Here is a 22,008-nt window from a genome sequence, read left to right on the forward strand (position 1 = left end):
GCGGAATAGAGCGGTTTCCAGCGTATCCATGATATGTAAAAATAGGTTTGTTTTATTTAAGAGTGAATAACTTTGTACCTATTTGAATACTGCAAAATACATGTGAAAGCTCTTGCTTTTTATTAATACTTCCTTATAAGTTTTACTTGTAATTGACATTCCAACTAACTTACTGACTAACTAAATAACTAATGAACTAACTAACTTGCTAACTAACTATGTAATAAAATCTTAGCAGTAAATTTTGAGCCTCTTACAACCATCGCACAGTGTGGGAATTCGCTCATTTAGCGGAATCATCATCATCATCATCATGAAATTAAACGGCGAACACAAATTTTGTGGTACAAAATACGCGGCCCACAAAAACCGAAGGGGCATAAATTATAAACCGAACGATAGGAAATGCTCTCAAGATGTGCAGAATGTATAATTTTTTAAGTTTTTTTTTAACCGAAGTAGGTAAATTAATTAAATTAAAATTCGATATTTAAGTACACAAAACACAACAAAAAAAAAAAAAAAAAAAAACAACTGGAATATCTATTGGAAAAATTCCAATCGACTGGAATGAAATGCCATTCATGACTGAATGAGTGAATGAAAGCATTCAGCGAAAATCAAAAAACATTAAGGTGGTTTCACATTGGTGCGTTGTTTTATGATCGCGTGTTACCTATGGTTAACTTTCATTGTTTTAGTTATCTTAGTATTAGTTATCTAAGTTTTAGTTATCTTAGTTTTAGTTATCTAAGTTTAGAAGTAAGATGTTTGTTTTATTACCATGAATTTTTTTGTTTGAATCTAATTCTATTAAAATCGAGTCTAAATCGAGGCCCAATCTTTTGTAAACACTTTTGATTATAAAAAAAGGTAACCTACACCAAAGGTTATAACATACATTTTTGCTTTGCAGTATTTTATATAAAATCACTCAAAACGTGAATAATGAAACCAATGAAATCTATCTTCGTCCTTTTCTCTCTTGAAAGAACGTAAGAATTTGACAGTTTCTTTACCATTTTACGAAGTTTTCACTTTTAGACTTTTATATTTTTGCATAAAAGGCCCTAATATTTTGTCGCACACCAAATGCCGCATGACAAAGCGTTTTTCTTATGAAAACTAACAAAAACGTGTTCCTAAAAGCCTTATCTACAATGATCAAAAAGTGGGAAAATTTACAAAATTAATTTATTTTTCATTTCTTACATAAGTACCTAAAAATTTTTATTTCTTTCTAGCAATGTATGTTTTTAGAAAAAAACTATAAAAATTGTGTAATAAAGCAATAAATAAGCTTTCTGCATCATTATTTTTGATTTTAAGGTAAGAAAAACTGTCAAAAAATGAGTTTGAAAATTTTCACTTTCTTTTTTCTCGCTAGCGTAATTTTTTGTTTTAATTTTCTAGCCCGAAAAAACATACAAAAGTGCGTTTGAAAATTTTCACTTTTGTACTTTTTCACTTTTTGAGCCAATGTAGTTAAGACCTTAAAGGTATAACTACAACGGCCATTTTTTGCTAAATGTTAAAAAGTGAAAATTTTCAAACTCATTTTGTGGCAGTTTTTCCGACCAAAAATTAAGGATAATGTAAACATTGGTAAATGAGAACATGGCTCATAACAAGCTTCAGTTAAATGGTAATCAATTAAGTAATATCAATTAAGTAAGTATAACTTGCAAATACATTTTAGTTTTGAATTTTGATGTAGATTCTATGTGAAACAAACAAACTTTAATATACAGGACATTTATGTCGATTTGCATGTGTTAACATTTGCCCCAGAAAATTTTTCATAATGGGAAAATGTAAACAACGTATTCTGGGGGTAAATGTAAACTTATATTCTTGCTGAAATTATTGGTTTTATTAAAGATAAAGTATTTTTAGTCAATTACTATTGCTAAAGTGCCACGGAGTCACATTTTAAAGTAGCCAACACATCAATTTCAGTCAATCAATTTCGGTCTTTGACGTAAAAAAAAAAAATATATATGACGTTCAGAGCTGCTCAGTATGCATATTGAGTGCCTATATAAAGAATCAAAGGAAGAAAACAAAAACTTTTATTGGAATTTGAAAAATTTTTTGTCAAATACCTTCTTGAACGTTTTTCAAGTCGTTATCCATATGATAAAGATTAAATTCTAAATTTTAAACCACCGTTTACATTTACCCCGAATTTGTAAAAAAACACAAACATGGTGGGGTATTTGTAAACATCCCATATTTGACAGTAATTTAAACAATATGGGAAATATTTGTTTATATTTATAAAAAAGAATTGCCATCATTTCATATTTGCATTTGAAGATACCTGTCAAGTTGTTCCGTAAAAACATATTAAAATCTAAAGTCAAAAGAAAAAAAAGACATGAAATTGTTTACATTTACCCACATTGACCCTTTATAAACAATTTTTGTAGTTTTTTCCAAAAACAAATAGCGCTAGAAAGAAATAAAAAAAATTTACTTTTGTAAATTTCTCACTTTTTAGGTCATTGTAGTTATGGCCTTAAAGGTATAACTACAACGGCCACTTTTTGCAAAAAGTCAAAAAGTTAACATTTTCAAACTCATTTTGTGACAGTTTTTCCAACCACAAAATTGAAAACAATGATGCAGAAAGCCTATTTTTTGGTTTCAAAAACAATTTTTGTAGTTTTTTTTCCAAAAAAATTTCAAAAACAAATAGCGCTAGAAAGAAATAAAAAAAGTTTAATTTTGTAAATTTCCTACTTTTTCACTTTTTAGGTCATTGTAGTTATGGCTTTAACATAAAAAAAAACGTTATCGTGTGACTTAGTTGGTGTGGTAACAGTTGATTTGTTTGATTAAAAAATGTCGATTCTCACTTTCAAATGGATGTTTTGCTTAAAATTTCACTGCCACACAGTACCATGATTACCTTTTTACTACTGTATACTGTGAAGATCAACACCTGATCGCACCTTTAATAAATGTGAACCTATCTTTAATCTCTAATAAATATCTGAACGCATTCACTAAAATTTTCGTGGAAAACTGAATAGGTACCACAAATATCATTCCAACTGGAAGTGCGATAAATAACGCCCTCTTCTTTCTAGAAATTTAAAATTTTACAAGCTAAGACGAGAACCTACAAGGACATACAATCATTTGTATATATATTTCTATAGTACGAAGAAAATACTTTAGCGACATCTTTTGGTAGATCTGCATTTCAGTTTTCTGCATAAGGTTCAAATATAAAATATACTAACGATCCCAGCGTTGGCGACGCAAAACAAAAAAATTTGCTTCATGAGAGTACTATAGGAATATATATACAATGTTGAATGATTGAATGATGGAATTCGGACGAATGGAACATGAAACAGGTTGAATTGAATCGCAAAATGCAAATACAATACACTTTGCATTTTCTTTTTCGATACTTTTTTACGTAGTTGAGCGCAGTTAAAATGTAGTTCAACAATATCTAAATCAGGTTTAAAATATATAAAAAAATAGATATATTATATATACCTGTGTATTGTGTCCTCAAAAAGTGTAGTTAATCGCAAGAAAACAACAACAAATACTATACAAAATAAAGAAACTATATTGGTATAATTGTGTTCAAAATTGTTGCAAATAAAAAAAATAAAGAAATTGGCACTCGAATTTCGAGGGCGCTGTCGGCTAGTTAAATTAATAGCGCTTACAAGTTTAACTTTTAGAGAATTCTATTTTGCAAAGATTAATTATAAATTAAATATAGCAATAATGAAATATAATAACCACACAGTGAGCCTGAACAAGTTTAAGGTTGGCCTAAAATGACGACAAAAACTAAAAATGAGGCTTTGTTCCTGAAGGCCTCAGCATTAATAATCCGTTTTTACCAAAATCGGATTAGCTTCCTTTTTCGAGATACCCCCCGTAAACGTTTTTTTTTTTCGAAAAAAATTCATATCAACGCAAGGCTCGAGTTCGATAACTTGGGCGCCGAGAATTGAAAACGGTTTTTTGTATAGGTATTTAATGTTTCTATCTTTGTTTGGATATTCTATATCTTATGTCAAAAATCTAAAAAAATCTCATGTCCTAACCTAACCTAACCTAACCTAACCTAACCTAACCTAACCTAACCTAACCTAACCTAACCTAACCTAACCTAACCTAACCTAACCTAACCTAACCTAACCTAACCTAACCTAACCTAACCTAACCTAACCTAACCTAACCTAACCTAACCTAACCTAACCTAACCTAACCTAACCTAACCTAACCTAACCTAACCTAACCTAACCTAACCTAACCTAACCTAACCTAACCTAACCTAACCTAACCTAACCTAACCTAACCTAACCTAACCTAACCTAACCTAACCTAACCTAACCTAACCTAACCTAACCTAACCTAACCTAACCTAACCTAACCTAACCTAACCTAACCTAACCTAACCTAACCTAACCTAACCTAACCTAACCTAACCTAACCTAACCTAACCTAACCTAACCTAACTATTTTTTTTTTAGTTGTATTCAGCCAATCAGAACGAATTGTCTACGTAGTCACTAGATTCGTGAATGCGCCCATTGATTGAGGGAGGATTTTGTTCGACCAAATTTGAATAGAAGGACCAAACACAAGTCAAATGACGCATTGAAGTCCAAAAATGTAGGTTCGCGGTTTTGGTTTTGTGCCGACGAAATTAAGGACTAGACATTTAGTCAATGCCATTTTCTGAACGGAAATTTAGGGAGACGAGTTAATCGATTAAGTCACGTTTTTTTTTTCAAAAAAATATTTTGACAAACGTTCTTTTTAAACGTTGGTAAGGTAAGGTAATGCATTTTAAGTGTTTCAAGCACGTATAAAACTGACAGACTAGTTAGGACCCCCATTTGTAAGAAATCGGGCAAAACGGCGGAACTAAGCATTGAAATTGCAAGCATCTTCTGTTGCAAGTCATAATTTCGGTGTGTCTGTTAAAAAATCTGCGGAGAACTGAATTTATAACGGGAAACTAAAAATTACCAAATATGAAAACACAAAAATATAATTATACAATTATACTATTCAAAATTTACCATAAATGGACAAAAAATAAAAAAAATGCACAAAAAATAATAGACGCATTTTGAAGAATTCACTTTAAATCGGGGATTGACTCCAAAAAGTCTGAATTTGGAAATGCCATTCTTTCATCAAAAAATTTGTTACCAAACGTACCCTTTGCATTGAGCTCGAAGAAGACAATTTTACCATGTTTATGGGAAGATAATGCAGTATTTATCTCATGAAACAAAAATCGAAAAAAATTGAATTCTCAAAGGAACATATTGGTATGCTTCTTTCATTCAAAAACAAAGAGTTTTTTGTCAAGCATATATGCTTAAAAGTTTCAAAATTGTCATTTTACTTATTAAATATCTTCTACAAACTGTAATTCTACTAAAATACCATATATTTGGTCTATAAACGTCGATATAAAACGTCGATAAAAATATATTCATTGACCATACAAACAGCCTACATTATGTTACTTGTCGGGTGTATTTAATTTTTTTTTATAGGACAGTGTAAGTGTAATTTGTACACGTAGAAAAAAGTATCACCTTAAAATAAGATGATGCGCACATTAAATTTCACCACCTTAAACTCAGTTAAATTTAATGTGAAATCCATCTTATTTATATGTGAATGTCCATCTTAAAAAAACCGACCAAAAATAAAAATTTTAAAATTATAGTCACACTTTAGCTTTACTTGCAGTTTGTCATACTTATTTCCAACAGTGAGATAGCACAATGGTAAGGCACTGGCCTAGTAACGCAACAGTTGTAGGTTTGATCCCCAGTGGGTGCCAGTTTTTTTTTATTTGCGCATTCAAGAAATTAATGTGACTTGTCACCTTAATTAAAGGTGATGTCATCTTAATTTTAGGTGAAAGTAATCTTAACAAAAAACCATGCAGAAATCCGCTTGAATTAAGGTGCGATCCGCTTAGTTCTATGTCTGTTTTCTTTGTGTAGCTAAATAAATAGTCTATTAATAGACCGGAGCTCTATAGCATAAATAAAAGGGAGCGGGTCATAATTCTGCTTGTCAAAACTCTGTACGACAAAATTCTGTAGGGTCAAAATACTGTAAGACCATAATTCTGTACGTCATTATACTGTAAATACAAAATTCTGTACGTTAAAATATTGTATGAACAAAATACTGACTTAAAAAATTCTGTTTTGTAAAATTCTGTACGGCAAAATACTGTATTTACAATACAGTATTTTTAAAGAAATTTTATTTGATAGAAAAATACTAAGTATTAACCTTAAATATAATTATTGACAGAAAAGTTGTAATTTTATACAAACATAATTATTAGAGTGAAAAAGTAAATCAATTCTAGGAACACAAATCAAACTTTTCTTAAACATACAAAATACATTTTACAAAAAAATGTCAAAATCAATATAAATTTAATTTTTTTCAATCCGTTTTAGGTATGCAACGTGGTTTAATTCAGATTGTTTTTTTTTTTTTTAAATAAGTGTAGTTTTGTATTCTCTCTCTTTTTTCCGTAGCTCCTAATAAAATACCTAGATTAATCAGCATTAGAAGCATTAAAATGATATCTTAGAAATTCATAGTAAACCCTCTTTTAAATATATCTGTATTTCGAAATTCTGTAAAAATGCTGTAAAAAATATCGTTTTTATAATGTAAAAAAGTGCGTGCGCACTTTTTATTGCTGATTATGATTCCTTGGCATTAAATAATATTCCAGCCAAAAGTGCTACTATATCCATTGGTGCATTTCTGAGAAAACGGCAACACTGGTCGCTTATCAGTTTTTTTTTTATTTAACTCGAAAGCCAAGCCTAACTTTGAAATGGTTCAAAGGCACTTTTCATAGCAAATTAAATTTTTTATCAAGTTAAGATATTAAGAAAATTTTTAAAATTATTTTTGACTAAAATTCTAACCTAAAATGAATGAGAAAAAAGTTAAAAAATTGAGGATTTTATTTTTTTTACTCAATCAAGGGGCATTTCGTGTATGAAGGCCAAACTTTTTACTAATAAAATGCTATGATAATATGTAATTTTTAATTTTTTTGTCAAGAAACGACTGAAATGTACCTTTTCAAAAATTAGCACTTTTTCTATATTTTTGACTTTTTTAGTTGAAAGCAAGTTTTTAAAATTCGATAAAATCGTAATTGGCTAGTTTTTGACTTTTAAAGTAAACAGACCTCGAGGAGTTGAATAAATACAGGGTGATTCAGGAGTAATGTGCCAAAAATCTAGAGTGTGTAGGTTGGGTCGAGACAAGAAAAAAATCGTATGGGAGGGGGGTCTATTCCCCCTCGTTTAGCGGGGAGGGGCAATTAACAAAAATTTTTTTTACTATGTCTGGGGCGCCCGCCGCCCATACCTTAAAAGCTATGGAGCACTCAAACTGAGAACTTTTCTGTAATAATAACGTCGCTTTTAGGGGATTTAAGAAAATGATACTTTGACATCCCCTGACCCATTTCAATTAAAATTTAAATTCTAATACTACACTTAAAAACTTCGTAAATAATTTAATTTTTATATAAAACACTTACCTTTGTAACTACATTTAATTTATGTCGATATCTTATTTCAATCCTTAGATATTTGACATTTAGGTGTTTCCATAATTCTTGCCCATGCTAATTTTTTATTTCGAAATCAAAATGGCGTAATAATAACACTGTGATAGTTAAAAAAAACCGACAGAGGGCTCTTATGTCTACTAAAGATAATTCGAGTATGCTGAACACGATGGCGTTCTTAGTTTTTCTGTATTAGGTCAAATAAGAAAGATTTTTGCGTTTGAAATTTTGTTTGCACATGCCAAAACTGAGGGTATAAAACACAATATTTTTTCCAATTTTTGATTTTTTATCGATGGAAAATGATGGAAAATCTATTCTTTTGGAAGTAGGTATTATTCGTAAAAGAAGTTATTTGAAAAAAAATCTGTCGAATAACTATTTAAATCATTATTTTATGGCAAAAAACGTCGACTTTTCTTTCACTTTTTCTTACATTTTTTAACTATCAAGGTACAAATGTATGCGAAAACTCAACATTTTTTGTTCACACCTGTAGGAGTCTACAATGCCAGCGGTTAATTCAAATATTCAAATTTCTAATTCAAATAAATAACCGAGAGCATCTCAGATCACTCACTAATCCGCAGCCAACTTAATATTCTACATAATATTTCTATAAAATGACATTCATTCGTCTTTTGCCTTCAGCCAGCCACATACCTTTTCTTTCGTTAGCTTCATTTAACTTTTAATTTAATTTGTCGACACGCAACTAAATTGGTGACCCCGACGCGTACGCCAACTGTATTTAAAGTTACATACATAAATTCGTGTAAAATTTTTTTCAAGAAATAAAATGCCTGAAACTGGTGAACAATCACCACCGATGGCGGTACCCGATAAAGTAGACCCAACCAAAGAGGCATTGGAAGCGCAAATAATTCAATTGCGAGAAGCCCAGCAACAACTACTTGCCCAGCGGCAACAACCACAACCAGTCAGAGGTGCTGAAAACGAATCGAGCCATGCTCAAGTGCGACCACCACCATTTTGGCGAGAAAATGTGAAGCTATGGTTTGCGGGCGATCTGATGCCCGAAAATTTAACATCGTCATTGCACATCTGGATCAGACCACAGCCACGGAAGTACAAGACGTCATCATCAATCCACCACAAGGTAATGCATATGTTCGATTAAAAGAAGAACTTATTTCTCGTTTGGCCCCATCTAGAGACAAACAGATTAGGCAAATGCTAGATCGAGAACAGCTTGGTGACAGGAAACCGTCTCAGTTTCTTCGACGACTGAAGGATTTAGCTGAAGGCACAATGACTGACGATGCTTTAAAGGCAATTTGGATTGATAGATTGCCCATCGAAACTCAGTCAATATTAGCTGCACACCCTCCTGGTACAGCCGAAAATCCAACAAATCTGGACAACCTTGGTCTCATTGCAGATAGAATAAACGACGTCATCCCAAACCAACAAGTTGCCAGCACATCTAGGCACCCAGAATCTGCACTTGTGAGTCTGACGCAGAAAGTGGAACAGCTAGCTTACCAAGTTGAAGCAATGTACACGAAACGTGGAGACCAGAATCGCAGGCTGACTAAATCGAGGTCACGCTCTCGTGGCAAACAATACAGAAATTCAACACCGACTTCGAAAGAGAAGAAAAGCAACGATTACAACAACAATCAAACTGGTTTTTGCTATTTCCATCGTCACTGGGGATCCAAAGCAAAAAATTGCCGCCCACCATGTGATTTCAAAAAGCAGGCGGGAAACGAGAACGGATGTCATTGATGACGGTGAATGACAACCATACTTCCAGCCGTCACAGATAAAACGTAAAAATTGCAGTTTTTGGTAGACACGGGCTCAGATGTTTCAGTAATTCCACAAACCGGTCCACGTCACAAGTCACAGCCATCCGACTACACTCTCTTCGCCGCAAATGGAACCCCGATTCCAACGACGTTTGGCTCCTGACAAGATGAAAATTGCTAAAGGTGAGTTCGAAACAATGCTCAAAATGGGAATAGCTCGCCGTTCCGAAAGCTGCTGGTCATCGCCACTCCATCTCGTAGCCAAAAAGACAGGTGATTGGCGTCCATGCGGAGATTACCGCTCTTTAAACGACCGCACGATTCCAGACATCTACCCTCCCCGTAATTTACAGGATTGTTCAGCTAATCTCGCAGGCAAGAAAATCTTTTCCAAGATTGATTTGGTAAGAGCTTTCAACCAGATCCCGATCGCACCAAAAGACATCAAGAAAACGGCCATTGTCACACCATTTGGGCTCTTTGAGTTTTCGTTCATGACGTTTGGACTCCATAACGCCGCCCAGACTTTTCAGAGGTTCATCGACGAGGTTACGAATGGTCTCGATTTCTGTTTCCCCTACGTAGATGATATTTTGGTGGCATCGGAAGACGAAGAGCAACATTTTAATCATCTTCAAACTCTTTTCGAACGACTCAACAAATATGGCGTTGTCGTAAATGTTGCTAAGTGCGAGTTTGGTAAGTCTAAAATAACATTTTTAGGTTATTTAATCTCAAGCGATGGCATACAACCACCTGAAGAACGAATCCAATCATTGATTGGAAGCCGCCGACCACAGTTAAGCAGCTACGAAGATTTCTGGGTTCCATCAACTTCTATAGGCGTTTCGTTAAAAACGCAGCCAGCTTACAAGCTCCACTGAACGAATGCCTGAAAGGACCAAAAATCAAAGGCAATAAATCCATCACTTGGACATAACCACTATTGCAAGCCTTCGCTGCTTGCAAAGAGGGACTAATTAAAGCCGCCTTGCTCGCACATCCAGATCCGACATTCGCGTGGGGACTTTTCACTGACGCATCAGACTGTGCAATGGGTGCAGTTCTACAACAGAAAACATCAATTGGTTGGCAGCCACTGTCATACTTTGCCAAGAATTTCAACAATTCTCAACGAAAATACAGCACGTATGACAGGGAACTTTTAGCAATCTACTCGGCGATTAAGTATTTCAAGTTCATGTTGGAAGCCAGAAATTTTACCATTTTCACGGACCACAACCATTGATGTTCGCTTTTAAACAAAAGCCCGAAAAAGCATCACCTCGACAGTTTAGATGTCTTGATCTAATTGGTCAATTTTCAACCGACATTCAACACATTGCTGGAACAGCAAACGTAGTTGCAGATACGTTGTCACGAGTTGAAAGCATCAGCAAGTCAGTGAACTTTGAGGATCTCGCAGCATCTCAAACAGGTGATATAGAACTTGAAAACATTATTAAATCTGCTTCTGCATTACAGGTTGTAAAAGTTCCGCTTCCAGACTCTCAATTGCAACTATTTTGTGATGTGTCAAAGGGTGTTGCAAGACCATTTGTAACAAAATCTTTCCGCCATCAAGTATTCGAATCTCTGCATAGTTCGAGCCATCCTGGAATAAATGCTACAGTTAAACTGGTTACGTCAAAATTCGTCTGGCCTTCAATCAGCAAAGACTGCAGAGCATGGGCAAAGTCATGCATTCAGTGCCAACGATCTAAGATAACTCGTCATACGTCATCTCCCATTGGACACTTCAAACAACCATCATCGAGGTTCGAGCATATACATGTGGACTTCGAGGGACCACTGCCATACTTACGAGGATGTAGATTTTGCCTTACAGTTGTCGACAGGTACTCCCGCTGGCCTGAAGCTTACCCTTTAGAAGATTCCACCGCCGAGACACTTGCAAGAACTGTTTTCGCTAACTGGATAGCACGATTTGGAGTTCCACTCAAGGTAACATCTGACCGTGGCAGACAATTTTTGTCCGATCTTTTTCAGGCTTTGACAAAATTGTGTGGTTTCAATCATCTGACGACAACTGCTTACCACCCCCAAGCAAATGGCATGGTCGAGAGGTTTCATCGTCAACTGAAAGCCGCTATAGAGTGCCATGAATCACCACCATGGGCCGATGAACTTCCTGTTGTACTCCTTGGACTCAGAGCATCGTACAAAGAAGACCTACAAGCTACAGTAGCCGAAATGTTGAATGGAGAATACATCAGACTCCCCGGTGAATTTTTGTCACCACGAAGAGTTACCAGCAGTGATCCCACTACTTTTGTTCATCAACTCCGACTTCATTTTGAACATCTAACACCCGTGCCGGCATCTCATCATGGATCAAGAAGAATATTTGTGTTCAAAGAACTACCTACTGCGTCCCACGTTTTCGTCAGGAGAGACGCAATCAGAATCGGACTACAACAACCATATGAAGGTCCATTTCCCGTCGTGAAGAGATCAGATAAATTCTTTGTTCTTAAAATTCGAGGAAAAGACGTAACAGTTTCAATCGATCGTTTAAAACCTGCTTTTCTACTTTCAGTCAATAAGAACGACAACAACAATGCTAGCTCAGAACAACCATCATCTCTACCTGCTTATCCAGAATCATCTGATGACAACAACAAAAAGACTAGATCAGGAAGATCCGTTCGAATTCCAGAAAGACTTGGGATACATAAGGACTAACATCTATACTATCGTAACATAGTTACTGGAAGGGGAGTGCTGTAGGAGTCTACAATGCCAGCGGTTAATTCAAATTTCTAATTCAAATAAATAACCGAAAGCATCTCAGATCAACCACTAGAGTGCGACACTCACTAATCCGCAGCCAACTTAATATTCTACATAATATTTCTATAAAATGACATTTATTCGTCTTTTGCCTTCAGCCAGCCACATACCTTTTCTTTCGTTAGCTTCATTTAACTTTTAATTTAATTTGTCGACACGTAACTAAACACCTTTTATGTGTTAGTACTCTGGAATAGTATACATATGTGGATGTAGATATTTAATTAAAAAATCAGGCATGGTATCAATATTTTTATTTAATTTTTTTTAAGTTCAAAAAATCATTTTTCGTTCAATTTGTTCTGCATTATCTGCATTATTTGAGCTTACATACACAACACATAATATATTTGTCATCTTTAACTTAAGGGGGTTTTTCACTTAAGAGTGGGTGTCCCCGAATGACGAACTCAGACTTCATGTAAATGAGTTTGTGTGTATTAGTGACCTTTCTTCGCCATAAATCTCTCACGTTCAACGTCATCTCAACTCAGTTCTCTCTCGGTATCTTTATTTGCATTCTCTTTCCCTTTCTAGAGAACCAAAGTCATAAAATTAAAGTCTATTTAGGTAGAAAAAACAAATCAGCATCAAGGAAATAGCAAAAAAAAAAGGGTTGCAATCCTTGCAAGTGTATATTGCGGTTTTGCTTTGCGCAACCGAATTCACTTGTGTTTTCGTTTTCCGTTGGTTTTACTCTATGTGCAAGAGTCATGGTAGGTATATTTATGAAGAAAAAAATGGTATGATATTCAGTGTTGAATTTTTCTATCTTTCTGCGCATCTATGTACCTACATCACTTGGTATTCTGTATAACTTTTGCAAGTATTCGTAGGCGCAGGAATCTGATCGACTTTTTTTTTCTTTGTTATAGTATTCAGTGATGATATTTATTTTAGTAGTTTAAAAACAAATTTTTTCAACATTTTTTTTTGGCAAATAAAACGATTATTTTTTAAAACTATTAGGTACATATTTGTTTATTTATTTGAATGTTTTTAACTTTTTCTTTCGAATTTGTACATAGATTGATATATTATATTATTAATTGATATTATTGTTATTCATATACAGGGTGTCCCAAAAGTAATGGATCAAACGAAATATGCAGATAGGCCAACTTTAGGGCTCTCAGAATTTGGTAACTTGTTCATCCCAAATCCTTACGGTTTTCAATTTAATGCAGTTTTTGTGAATTATCGAAAAATCTCGACTTTGCAACAGTATTTTGCTTCCTCCGGTCATAATTGATTTTTGTTTTTTACAATTCTTTCACTAAAACATTGCCTAATAATAAGAAATAATTATTTAATCAAAATATTTTTTATTTCATACGCCATTTTGCTGCAAATTATGTAACAGTTCCATGTTTTATAAAAACTCAATTTTTTACTTTTATTTGAGAGGAACATCCCGAAAAAAAATTGTATGGTGTGATACTGGTTTATTATTTTAAAAACTTGCCGTGTTATTGCACTTTTCAAAAATGTATAAAAATTTCCAAAGTTCAAATTAGAACGAAAGATATTACAATTTTAATGCAAAAAAACAGGGGTTTTCAGAGCAAAATAACAAACAAAAATCGAGGCTTTTATTCAGAAAGAAATAAACAAACAACAGTCGAGGAAATGTGTTTATTTTTCTTTGTTATTTTTCTCTGAAAAGCCCTGTTTTGTTGCATTAAAATTGTAATATCTTCAGTTCTAACTTCAACTTTGGAAACTTTTATACATTTTTGAAAAGTGCAATAACACGGCAAGTTTTAAAAATAATTAACCTGTGTCACACCATACAAATTTTTTGCAGTGTGTTGCTCTGAAAAAAAATTAAGTAATTGAGTTTTTATAAAACATGGAACTGTTAATTAATTATAATAATAATTTTTTGGGTTTTAATTAGTTTTGGTATAAAAACAATACATTTTATTTCATTATTAACCCCTTGTAGCCCCATGTGACATATCTGTTACAAACCAACAAAGGTCCCACAAAAGTTGCAAAAACTATATTTTTTTTCTTTTGAAGCTTATAACATATTTTTTAGATATTACTTTATCGAAATAGTACATCATATTTTCAATAAATGACACCAATAGTTTTTAACTGGCAGTTAAAGTTGAAAGTTCGGCTTTTTTTGAAAACAAGCAAATTTGTGTAAAAACAACGAAATTCTGAAAAAAATATTTTTTCTGCAAAAAGTAACGGGGTTTTATTTTTGGATTTTAGGAATCCGCCTAAAAATAAATATTAGAAAGTTTTTTGCTTCAATTTTTGCATTTATCTACAAAAATAAATTATTTAAACTTATTTTTTTACTCCTTAAATTTCGAAATAACTAAGTAAATAATAAAGATATTGAATTTTTAAAAAATACGTGTTTTATTATAGCTAAAGGCTAGTCGATTGACATTATTAATTTTAAAATTTCCGATGTTGGGTTACAAGGGGTTAAAAGTAGGTACAAGATACTCAATAGTTTATTTAGAAAGGTGATAAACATAACAAATTCCTTATAACTAAAAAAACAAAAAACAATTTAAATGTTAGACTGCTTTAGATATAATATTACTGAATATTGAAAATTAATTTGAAGGTATGAAACGAAAAAAGAAAATAGTGTTACAGATTTAGAAAAATACACATAGTTTTGAAAAGTAATAATATTCTAATAGAAAGTAGATCGTTTGCTGTTATATTACGTATTCCATACCCTCATACTTCTTGGAATCCGTGGATCACATAATTTCAATAAAAAATGATTATTATAAAAATTTAGTAGTTTGTTTTTTATTTTGTCCTCCCAAAATGAGTCGTCTTTTTGTATTTTTATATAAACAAAATCGCATGATGTCCATACACCAAAAAAACAATGGGATCGTTTTGTAATGTGCAGTTGTCCTTGCACTTGATAAAAATAGTCGTAGTTTTTTTTTAGTACAAAAGTACCTATCTCCGCTTTTCTGAAGATATTTTAGTTTTTTCTTTTCAACTGCATCGCTTATAGTCAAGTTTTTGACTGATGATGGGCATTTGACTTCACAGATGCCATCTTCGCCTACTAAGCGAAGTTTTTGACTGGTCATATTTCTCATAAGTTTGTTTTGAAAAATTATACAAATGAGGTAATTGAGAAGCAGAATAGTTGTGCGCGATTTCACAGAAAAAGACAATTTCATCTATAAAGTCAAATTCGAAAATTTAGATTTTTGTATTATAATGCGAATAACATTACAGACTGCCTGTCTTTCCAAATTTTGTTTTCATAGAAAAAAATATATCCATACAGTTGCTCAGAAGAATACCTAACATGCAACATCATACATTTATGAAAGAGATAAATAAACCAGTTTAAAAAAAAAAAACAAGAATACAAAAAAAAACTCGTTTATCCTATTCCATATACCTGCCACGCAACACCAGATACCATACATTGCAAACGTGTGAGAGATCCATTTCCTGTATCCTCTCATTTTCGCGAAAAAAATAAAACAACACTTTGCATGCACTTAGCCTGGCGCCAATCCTTTTTTATGGAAAAACCTATGTACAAACAATATGTAGAATGCAGATACCTAAGTTCATCTTATTCTTTATACCACCAAACAACCACTCGATAGAGCGAGTGCGAGAGATCATGTAGAAACAAAATAGAAGATAATAAAGAGAGAGATACAACTAGCGCCAGCGGAATTTGTTTGAACTACAAATTCCAATACATACGCATTCCATGAATTTCTGAGGAAAAAAATGGAAAGTAGACTCTTTTTCAAAAATTAATTGTAAGAAAACTATTATAGCAATTCTTATTTTCTAACTTGATATTGATAGAAAAAATAATGAAAAAAAAATAAAAAAAAATATAACAAAAAATCTAAAAATTCTGGTTTCATAGTACAGTTTATTGTTTTTGGGACTACTTAAAAAGCGATTGGAGGGTTACAAAATAATATTTTCTAACAAAATATAGTTTTACTCCATAGTCCATAAACTAAGCTTTTAAATAAAATAAAAATCAAAATCATACTTTGAAAAACAAAGAAATTAAACCACTTTTTTTTTTTTTAAGTTAAGAAAAAATGACTTTTTAGTATTTTTTAATATAAATTTTTTAAACTAATCAATGTGTTAGTATTTGAGTTGAGGTACTTATTTCTTTTTATTTCGATGAATTTTATCAATAATTGCAGAAGTTATACATGTTCAAACATTGTAACATAAGGAAAAATAGCTTCAGTTTCGATTAATTTTTTTCTATGAAAAATACATTTTTAGTTTTTCAAAATAGTTTTACTCCGTAGTTTGATTCAACCTCAATCCAAAATAGAAATAAAAAAAATAAAAATTTTAGTCTAACTAAGAAACAAACCAATGTCTTTCAGGTCGTTCTAAAAGAACGAACATTTTATCATGTTTTGTTCTCTCTTAATTACAAGTGCACAAATTTGGAAATTGTGGGATGAAGATATTTAGCCTTGTTTATTATCTAAATAATACAATTTATTTCATTCAATTATCTTTAAAAATGTAAAAGTTATTCACCGATTTGTAAACGATAACCCGATTTTTACGTGGTCCACTCAGCCTTAAACGAACCCCGATTAACTGAAGAAAATATTTAAAGATCAAAAAAGTGTTTCAGATAAGCGGGTTTTTCTCTTAAGAGGGTTTCTCTTAAGCGGGTTTTTATGCTACTTGAGCCCATGGGCGTTTTGCCCCCTTCCGATCTTACCTGATATTCTAGAATATGTTTTTTTCTTAAGGTTCAAACCTTTAAAATTCATTCTTTCACAAGAAAATACTCTTGAATATCCAACTTTCATTATAAAGAATAAGTTAAAAACTTTAACTATCTCACGGTTAAAAGTGTTAAAAGTGCAACTTATTTTTAACATGAACGGTAACGATTTGTTGAAAAATCGCAAAAGTTTCGGCGTTTCAGCCAAACATGCTCATACTTTCAGACATGGTCGATCATACCAAAAGCCACTTTTTTCATATTGCTAGTTTTGCCAGTTTAATTTTTTTTCATACAACATAGTAAGAAAACGATTTTCCCCCACTTCCCCTACATATGTATTGCATTTAAACTTTTTGTAATTTTTTATTTTATAAACTAAAATATTAAAAAAAAAAAACAGTGTTTTACTGCTACTTTTTCACTCTTAAGCCTATTCGTATTTGTAAACACAGCCATATTCTATCCTGAAATACAAGATCAAATCGTTGCCACCGAGTGCTGCATTTTAATTTTTTAATTTAAGCAATACGAAAAATATTCGAAAAATTGAAGAAAAATCGACGTTTTTTTGCCTAAAATAATGATTTAAAATGACATTCGACAGATTTTTTTTCAAATAACTTCTTGTACGAATTATACTTGGGAAAAAATAGATTTTCCATCATTTTCCATCGATAAAAAATCAAAAATTGGAAAAAAATATGGTATTTTATACCCTCAGTTTTGGCATGTGCAAACAAAATTTCAAACGCAAAAATCTTTCTTATTTGAACTAATCCAGAAAAACTAAGAACGCCATCGTGTTCAGCATACTCGAATTATCCTTAGAAGATATGAGAGCCCTCTGTCGAACACAGTGTAATTATACCGTTTAACAATTAATCCAGTCAAATAAGGGTTTAACCTCGGAATGAATGTTAGTAGAAATTTTTTTTGCTCAATATCTTCCTTTTGCCATTCTATAACATATCTCAAAAGTCTAGAAAAATCTCATGTCCGCTTGTCGCGATTTCAAGGTCAAATCGCGAAATGGAGATTTTCAAAATTAGCAAAAATAGGCTATGGTATTATATACACATATGATACATGATTTCAAGGTATTTTTTAATGCTGATTCCAAAAAATCTAAAATCAAGACAATCTGACGTCTCTGGAAAAAGTTATACCTGTTTTTCATCTGTCAACTCATATTATTATAACAGTTGCAAACTTACTCCCGAAAAACCCTTAAAAGTTATGGTAGATGAACCAAATTTTGAATGAAGATTTTAGAATCCATCATTATTAAAAATCAAAACAGTCCATTACAAAAAATATATATACCTACGAAATAATGGTATTTTTTGATGGAGGGGCAAATTTTAGGATATGCACTAAAGAACATTCTTGTTCATCTTAGGAATAAGTGCTAATAGGCTATTTTTTTCATTTTAATCTTTGTTTGGATATTCTTTAACTACCCTCAAAAATCTAAAAAAATCTCATGTCCGCAAGTCCTAATTTTCTTGGTTTGAAAATAAGGTGCAGATTTTAAAAAATTAATAAGAAAAGTTTAAATTTTTATATGTATACCAACATAAGCGACATGATTTAAAGGTATTTTTTAACACTTATTCCAACAAAACTCACAAACAAGTCAACCTGACCATCCCTGAAAAGTAATGCACCTTATTCATGTTGATCTGACACAAATATCTGAAGAGTAGTTTTTCAATTTTTTTCAAATCTGCACCTTATATTCAAACCAAGAAAATTAGGACTTGCGGACATGAGATTTTCTTAGATTTTTGAGGGTAGTTAAAGAATATCCAAACAAAGATTAAAATGAAAAAATTAGCCTATTAGCACTTATTCCTAAGATGAACAAGAATCTTTTTTAGTGCATATCCTAAAATTTGCCCCTCCATCAAAAAATACCATTATTTCGTAGGTATATATATTTTTTGTAATGGATTGTTTTGATTTTTAATAATGATGGATTCTAAAATCTTCATTCAAAATTTGGTTCATCTACCATAACTTTTAAGGGTTTTTCGGGAGTAAGTTTGCAACTGTTATAATAATATGAGTTGACAGATGAAAAACAGGTATAACTTTTTCCAGAGACGTCAGATTGTCTTGATTTTAGATTTTTTGGAATCAGCATTAAAAAATACCTTGAAATCATGTATCATATGTGTATATAATACCATAGCCTATTTTTGCTAATTTTGAAAATCTCCATTTCGCGATTTGACCTTGAAATCGCGACAAGCGGACATGAGATTTTTCTAGACTTTTGAGATATGTTATAGAATGGCAAAAGGAAGATATTGAGCAAAAAAAATTTCTACTAACATTCATTCCGAGATTTACCCCTTTTTTCTCCTTATTTGACTGTATTAAATTTATTTCTATGAATTTATCAATATTAAAAACATAAGTTTGTGGAAATCAAAATATTGTATGGTATTTAAGAAAACCGTCTTCAGGTAAAATTAAAAAAAATTAAGCATAAAAACAACTAAATGTCAAATATCTAAGGATTGAAATAAGATATCGACATAAATTAAATGCAATTACAAAGGTTAGTGTTTTATATAAAAATTCAATTATTTACGAAGTTTTTAAGTGTAGTATTAGAATTTAAATTTCTATTGAAATTGGTCAGAGGATTTCAAAGTAACATTTTCTTAAATTCGCTATAAACGACGTCATTATTACAGAAAAGTTCTCAGTTTGAGTGTTCCATAGCTTTTAAGGTTCTAACAAATAGGTTCTAACAAATATAGTAAATACAAACAAGTTGTAAAAAAAAATTTGTTCTGGGTGGGATTTTATATAATTTAAAAAAACTGAATTTTTGCGAAAATGTGCATTTTTCGGAGCCTTCCCGATTTCGTTTTTTTCCTTTGATGACTCAAAAAAGGGTATCAGATTTGGTTCTAGAGAACACTCAGCATAAGTTATGAGCAATAGATAGTGAAATGAAAAAGATTAAGTCAATTCAGATGGGTTCTAACGTCTCATAAAATATCGATTTTCTTGAAATACGAGCAATCTTCAGAGGTTTCTCCCGATTTTTATTTTTCCATTGTCGAATAAAAAAAAAGTATCAGAATATGTTCAGAAGACCACAAGGCATAAACCATGAGTTGCACGCAGTGATCTAAAAGAAAAGTCCAAAAACGCTCCTCTAGCGTACATGCACCCTACGAATAAATTTCTCTACGAATATTGGTATTTACCTACTTATTAAATAGTACGAATTTATTAGTAAATACTACGAATTCAATGCATAAAATTACGAAGTCATTCGTACGAATAATTCACGAATGTTATTAGTAAAATGTACGCAATAATTCGCACAATGTACTCATAAAAGTTGTTTAATTTTTGTTTACGAATAAAATTAGTACATTGAACGAATAAATTCGTGGATACTACTACAGTTATTCGTAAAATTTCACAAATGCATTCGTAAATATTCCACTGCACGAATACTGCGTGTATTTTCAAATATGCGTACAATGCACGAATATTTTTCTTACGAATGCCATTCGTAGCTGTTTAACTAATAAATTTTTTGAGTGCACGCTCTAGCTTTAACAGGCGTAAAACTGCATTTTTAGTTTTTCTCAAAAAAGTCTAATAACAAAAAAAATTATTTAACAAAACTTTGCCCTGAATGTCGGCTCTTCCCCAACATCAACAAAATTTCTTTGAAATTTATATAAAGGAAGCCCTTACAATCTGTAAACTAACATAAGTATTAGTTTACAGCAACTACGTGACACAGTCGTGCATTTTATTTACTTTGCTCCTTTAATTGGCAAATAATTCGCCACACTCTGTTGTTTTTAATAACTTAAAATTAGCAAAAAGTTTATTTTTAATAATATATTCGATCGGTATTTTTAATAATATATTCGATCGGTAATGTAATCGGTAACTCATTTTTTTTTTTTAAATGTGTGTTTTTAGTTCAATGGTATCGTATTTTGTTAATATCTTTCAATATAAAAAGGAATCAACTCCAAATACGCAATATATTTTTGATAGTTACTGGTTTTTCTTTTTATATTGTTTAGTGTAATATGGTACTCCAGTGGCGAGGCGTGAATGATTTCAAATGGTAAGTCGAATAAAAATTAGTCACCAAGAAATTCAATTCCAAATTTGTAATATATTTCTGCGTTTCAAGCCATGAAATTAAGCAATTCAAACCAATTGTCAAAAACATAAGATATATATATATATTTTTTTTTTAATAAAGTTTACATTAAAAAGTGTGCAAAGTTCTACGTTTTTCTTTCATAAAACTCTGCAAGAACTTTTTCTTAAAAGTCAAGTCTACTTTTAGTAATTAGAATTTAGAAGAAGTTTTTTTCTACCTATAAATATAAGTGCTAGATCAATGCTAGATCTTCTATGCATGAAATCGCCTTAGAATTATAAAGATCTCTCGACGCCGCCGACAGAAGCAACAATTATCTAGGTGTATACAAAACTTTAAGTAAGAGCGTCCTTTAACTACAATTTTGTTATCTTCATAAAACTAAACTGATTAAAATTATTTGAATCCTCTAAGAAAAAATAATACCTATAAAGTTAAAAAATAGAGCTTGAACAAAACCATACTTTTCTAAAGGATTTTCCCGAAGTGAAAATTGCATTGGACCGTCACGTTTTTGAAATACTTGAATATTAACTGGTAGAAAACGTTATTTTAAGGTACTTTTTTAGAAAACTAATTCTTGAATGTCAAAAAGTCATTACTCGTATTTTATTGTATAAAATATATTTATATCTTTTCAAAGATTATTGCAAATTAAAATTTATATTTCAAAATCTTAGAGGTTAGCAAATGACAATTTGTGAGCTTGAACAAAACCATACTTTTCTAAAGGATTTTCCCGAAGTGAAAATTGCATTGGACCGTCACGTTTTTGAAATACTTGAATATTAACTGGTAGAAAACGTTATTTTAAGGTACTTTTTTAGAAAACTAATTCTTGAATGTCAAAAAGTCATTACTCGTATTTTATTGTATAAAATATATTTATATCTTTTCAAAGATT

At 31.7% G+C, this 22,008-nt stretch overlaps 1 protein-coding gene across 6 annotated transcripts in view; it reads left to right on the forward strand.

Moving 5' to 3' along the window:
* The window catches only part of LOC129905220 (receptor-type tyrosine-protein phosphatase mu), a 1,191,339-nt gene that overhangs the window by 33,831 nt on the left and 1,135,500 nt on the right, over nucleotides 1-22,008 (forward strand). Inside the window, exon 2 of one of the 6 annotated variants that reach the window (XM_055980651.1) lies at nucleotides 21,019-21,062. The exons of the other annotated variants lie outside the window; for them this stretch is intronic. Coding sequence (XP_055836626.1) covers nucleotides 21,025-21,062 — 38 coding nt within the window. The 5' untranslated portion in view covers nucleotides 21,019-21,024. The remainder of the gene's footprint in view (nucleotides 1-21,018; nucleotides 21,063-22,008) is intronic. 6 annotated transcript variants of the gene reach the window in all.

This window comes from Episyrphus balteatus, chromosome 1 (assembly GCF_945859705.1).
Source record: "Episyrphus balteatus chromosome 1, idEpiBalt1.1, whole genome shotgun sequence".
NCBI classification, from domain to species: Eukaryota; Metazoa; Arthropoda; class Insecta; order Diptera; family Syrphidae; genus Episyrphus; species Episyrphus balteatus.